A 4,934-nucleotide genomic window follows, 5' to 3' on the forward strand; every position below is an offset into this window, starting at 1 on the left:
CTGACCTCATTTCTTGTAACGACGCATTGAAGGTTTTTGCCCAGCTCACAGATGGCACCACGTTCATAGACGTCATGAAGGTATAGGTGTCAACAAGACAGTCCTCGGGACAAACAACGTCTGGTTTCACATGGGTCATGTTGAATGTTTCTGAAGTAAATTTAATTTCAACATAACTTTAAATGTGCGTGTGCTGTATGCTTTTACGTTGTTTTCTTTTTCACTGTGAGTAAAAATAATCAAATATATAGTAACAACGAATAATGCTAATATCAACAAAACATGTGTATCAATATAATTTCACAGATAAATTACCATGAATACAAAAATTTATTCGCAATAATGAACATTATTCCGACTTACGGATTTTTGGTTTGCAGCAGGTAAAGTATTTACCGATGTCACATTTCTGACGACCGTCTGCAATAAATATAATAATTATAATAAATATAATAAATATAATAATCTAATAAATATAATAATATAATAATCTAATAAATATAATAATATACATAATAATAATGCTTTCATGCGTTGCGATAGCTAGCATGCGTATGGTTAAGTTTAGGTTTACTGCTTGGGGGGAGTTCAGAAAATGACATCAACAATAGACTATATTATTCTACCAATAGATGTGAAATAGGAGCGTCACCTCTTAGAATGCGAGCTCTGAAGCTGCAGTTACAGAAACTTTCAATGTGGTCCATCTTTGCAAAAATTTCGCAATGAGATCTGCTATACGGAGCGGCTCTGTTAGATTTATCACGGTACACCGGCGCTCTAGTGCAAGCCGGATCGTTGGGAGTTCCTTGCAAGTACAACTGAAAATAAATACAACCGGAGTCGTTCGTTAAACACAAAAGCAAAGATAAAGAAAAACGCGAATAAAAAAATCCAAGATGGAAAATTCCTACAACAACAACAACAACAACAACAACAACAACAACAACAACAACAACAACAACAACAACAAAGACAACAACAACCAACGACAACAACAACAAACAACTGCAAGCGTGGAGACCGACTCACCCTCTTGTAGGTCAATCCGATGGTAGTGCTGAACCCTGGAGCGATATTAAAGAAGGCGGAGTCTCCAATCGCTATATTGACGTGCGGCGAATGCACAGAAACCTGCAGCTCACACAAAGACAAATAACACCACGGTTAATTGTTACTGTGGCACACGCGCACACGCGCGCACACGCGCGCACACGCACACATACACGGGGTGTGCCACGCACAACATACACACACTCACACACGCGCGCCCCGTACACACACATACACGCACACATGCGCCCGCACCTACACACACCACAACACACACACACACACCACACACACCACGACCACACACACACACGCACACGACCACACGCCACACCGCACGGGCGCGCGCGCGCACACATTGCCACAACACAACACCACACACCGCGCGCGCACACGCGCGCACACGCACACATACACCACCACGCATACCCACTCACACACTACACACACGCACACATGACACACAACGCAACACATACCACACGCATCACATACGCACACATAAACACACGCACCATACACACACGCATCGCATACACATACGCACACATACACACACGGTACACACATACAACACGCACACATACACGCACGCACATATACACACACGCACACGGCGCAACGTATCACACACATACACGCACACCGCGCACATACAACACACGCACACACACACAAACACACCAGCACACACACACAGACACACACGAGTCATGCGCACACACACACACACACAACACACAGCACACACACACCACAGCACCACCACACATATATATATTATAATATATATATCAGGAGTAGATAATAGGGAAGAAGTGTGACTTCAATAAACAAGGGAAATTCGTCATTTACTAGCCTTATAATACCTACGATTTAATACGCGTAACTTATCCAACTTGAGCTCAAGTCGCACACAGTGCATTCGCCTAGCATCGTGCGAAATCGTTTCCTCGTATACACCCGCAATCCGGAGATACATACTAAAACGTACGACACGATTTTCCATTCTGTTGCCAGCAAACTCGATGCGTTCAGGGCCGAATTTGAAACAAAAGGCAGCTACTAACCACAGCTTGCTCTCTCGGCCAGGCGGTGTGGCTCGCAGGGAGATCGGACATCGACGCAACACTCGGCGAGATAACCTTTGACGCGGCATACAGCTACACACCGGCATACCGGCATACAGCTGGTATACCCCCCCCCCACGCACGCATGTTCACCGCAATCAGCAGCAGCTCCAGCTCTAATCTCCCTGCGAGCCACACCGCCTGGCCGAGAGAGCAAGCTGTGGTTAGTAGCTGCCTTTTGTTTCAAATTCGGCGCTGCATGAACGCCTCGAGTTTACCGGCAACAGAATGGAAAATCGTGTCGTACGTTTTAGTCTGTATCTCCGGATTGCGGGTGTATACGAGGAAACGATTTCGCACGATGCTAGGCGAATGCACTGTGTACGATTTGAGCTCAAGTTGGTTGAGTTACGCGTAGTAAATCGTAGGTATTATAAGGCTAGTAACTGACGAATTTCCCTTGTTTATTAAAGTCACACTCCTTCCCTATTATCTACTTCTGATATTATAATTTATATTATAATTATCATATTCAATTCATTATATTATATTTGCCATTTGTTTATTTCACTACGAACGAGATACTCACGGTGAAACCGACCATGTCGCCCTTGTAACCGTAGAAGTATTCGTCTGCGTCGGCCCACAGCACCATGGTGAGTCCGTGATCGCTAGTCGTCTGCGACGAGTACAGCGGCGGTCGCGGATCCCATCCGTCGTGATCCTGTGTTTTGGGAACGGAAACCTGGGAGTTGAAGACATAACAATGACCGTAGAGGCGGGTGATGTGGCGGAGACTACCCATGCAGCTTCTCCCGTCGAAGTGACATCCGATGACGGATCCGGCGCCTTCGTCCTTCTCGCTCAGGGCCGTCAGCTCGTTCATCGTCAGGTGAGAGAGGTTGTAGTCGGCGGCGGGAAAATTCTCGCCCGCCGCCAACCCGTGTCGCCATCTGTAGGTGGTGTAGTCGTTGAGGAATCGCTCCAGTTCTTCGTACTGCGGTAGCTTATGCGACGTGGAGCGTTTTACTAAGTTGTTATTGCAGATGGTGACGGCGGGAAATTCGAGTCCGCCCGGGTCGTATTTCACGTCGACGATGGTCTTCTTCGGGTGGGTGGACAGGTAGGTGACGCGACTGTAGGTGAGGTAGAGCAGGTAGGACCAGGATGAGAGGATGGCGACGATCCAGCCGAGTCTGAGCAGCAGCGGCAGGCGGCTGTCGAACACCCAGTGAACACCGTGCAGAGTTGTCTGCTCTGCCTTGCTCGACATCTCGTCTGCTAGTGTGCGACGCCGACGACGACGACACGGGAACACAACGTCCTTCCCGTGCAGAAAAACAGCAATCGATGAACGGACGTCACGCCAATAAAACAGGATCGATTTCTGACAATCTATAGCCGGTTTTCTGTTGTCTCATTGATGTCTGTTTCCACGATGTATTCTTTGTCACATTATGAGGAATAATAACAGAGAAAGCACTGCTCGTTTGTACCTCTACATGTGTATCTATGTATCTATATGTGTGTACCTATGTATCTATGTGTGTACCTATGCATCTATGTGTCTATCTGTGTATGAATGTATCAATGTGACCAAATAAACATCGCAGCACTCGTGATGTGCGTGTGGGTGTAACGTGGCGTGATTGGTAATGGATGATAAATATCACCATGATGGGACATTGTCCTACTCTGCATCCCGACCCCCGCATCCTCCTCCTCCTTCTGACCCACGCTTTTCATGTCCAACACCCCCCCGTGTGCGCATATAGACTAGATAAATAGTTAGCCGCACTGGACAGGATAAATATCGGTACCGTTCTGCTGCTGCTGATGGTGATGATGCTGCTGTTGCTGCTGCTGCTGCTGCCGCTGCCGCTGCTGATGATAATGATGCTGCTGCTGCTGCTGATGATGCTGATGCTGTTGCTGTTGTTATTGCTGTTGTTGTTGTTGTTGTTGTTGTTGTTGCTGCTACTGCTACTGCTGATACTGTTGTTATTGCTGTTGCTGTTGTTGTTGTTGTTGTTGTTGTTGTTGCTGCTGCTACTGATTATACTGTTGTTGTTGTTGCTGCTGCTGTTGCTGCTAATGCTGCTGCTGCTGCTGCTGTTTCATCTGTAGCTGTGATTTACCCACACAGGTGAACAACTATTGATCAGAGGAAAACTATTATCTGGGCCTGTACCCACTGCTCCTAGACCAATACCCATCGTCCATAGATTAATACTCACTCTGGCTACAATAATACCCTGCATAGCTAGACGAATACTAACTATATATGCCTAGACTAATTCTACCTGGGCTAATGGCGGTCCACGGTGAAATGGCATCAACAACATAATATATTATCTATCACATTAATTTATTTTGCTATAAATGCGCCTTGCACGAGCTACATGTACAGTCGACATCCTAACAACATAATCGTGTCACGTACTCTAAGTGCGTATATTGCTTTGGTTCCACTCTGCACATGTTTTCGTCATACGCCCTAATGACAATGGAGGTGGAATTTTGTGGTCCCTTTGACACCTCTCTTGGCTTCTACTACCATAGTACTCTTTAACACAGGCGCCTATACTCCCTAGGTGTTTGCTGTGCGTTTTTATTAAGCTACAATTCATCTACGAATTCAACGTCACTCCCCACCACCATCAAATGTCGTCGCCATCAGCAAATGACGTCACCACCAGCAAATAACGTCACCACCAGCAAATTACGTCACCACCAGCAAATTACGTCACTGTCTTTCCCGAGCGCAGCATAGCGGAAACGTACCACGCATAAACACAACTGTCCGAATCA

At 46.3% G+C, this 4,934-nt stretch overlaps 2 protein-coding genes across 2 annotated transcripts in view; both read right to left on the reverse strand.

Annotated features, from left to right (window-relative positions):
- Positions 1–2,685: 2,685 nt before the first annotated feature.
- LOC106818354 (acid-sensing ion channel 1-like) lies at positions 2,686–3,396 on the reverse strand. The gene has a single exon (XM_014823071.1). The coding sequence runs from the start codon at positions 3,394–3,396 to the stop codon at positions 2,686–2,688; it is 711 nt and encodes a 236-aa protein (XP_014678557.1).
- Positions 3,397–3,683: 287 nt separating this feature from the next.
- The window catches only part of LOC106818355 (spore wall protein 2-like), a 9,699-nt gene continuing 8,448 nt past the window's right edge, over positions 3,684–4,934 (reverse strand). Inside the window, exon 9 of the mRNA XM_014823072.1 lies at positions 3,684–3,695. Within this exon, the coding sequence (XP_014678558.1) occupies positions 3,684–3,695 (12 nt within the window). The remainder of the gene's footprint in view (positions 3,696–4,934) is intronic.

This window comes from Priapulus caudatus, unplaced genomic scaffold, assembly GCF_000485595.1.
Source record: "Priapulus caudatus unplaced genomic scaffold, Priapulus_caudatus-5.0.1 Scaffold2180, whole genome shotgun sequence".
Taxonomy (NCBI): Eukaryota; Metazoa; Priapulida; class Priapulimorpha; order Priapulimorphida; family Priapulidae; genus Priapulus; species Priapulus caudatus.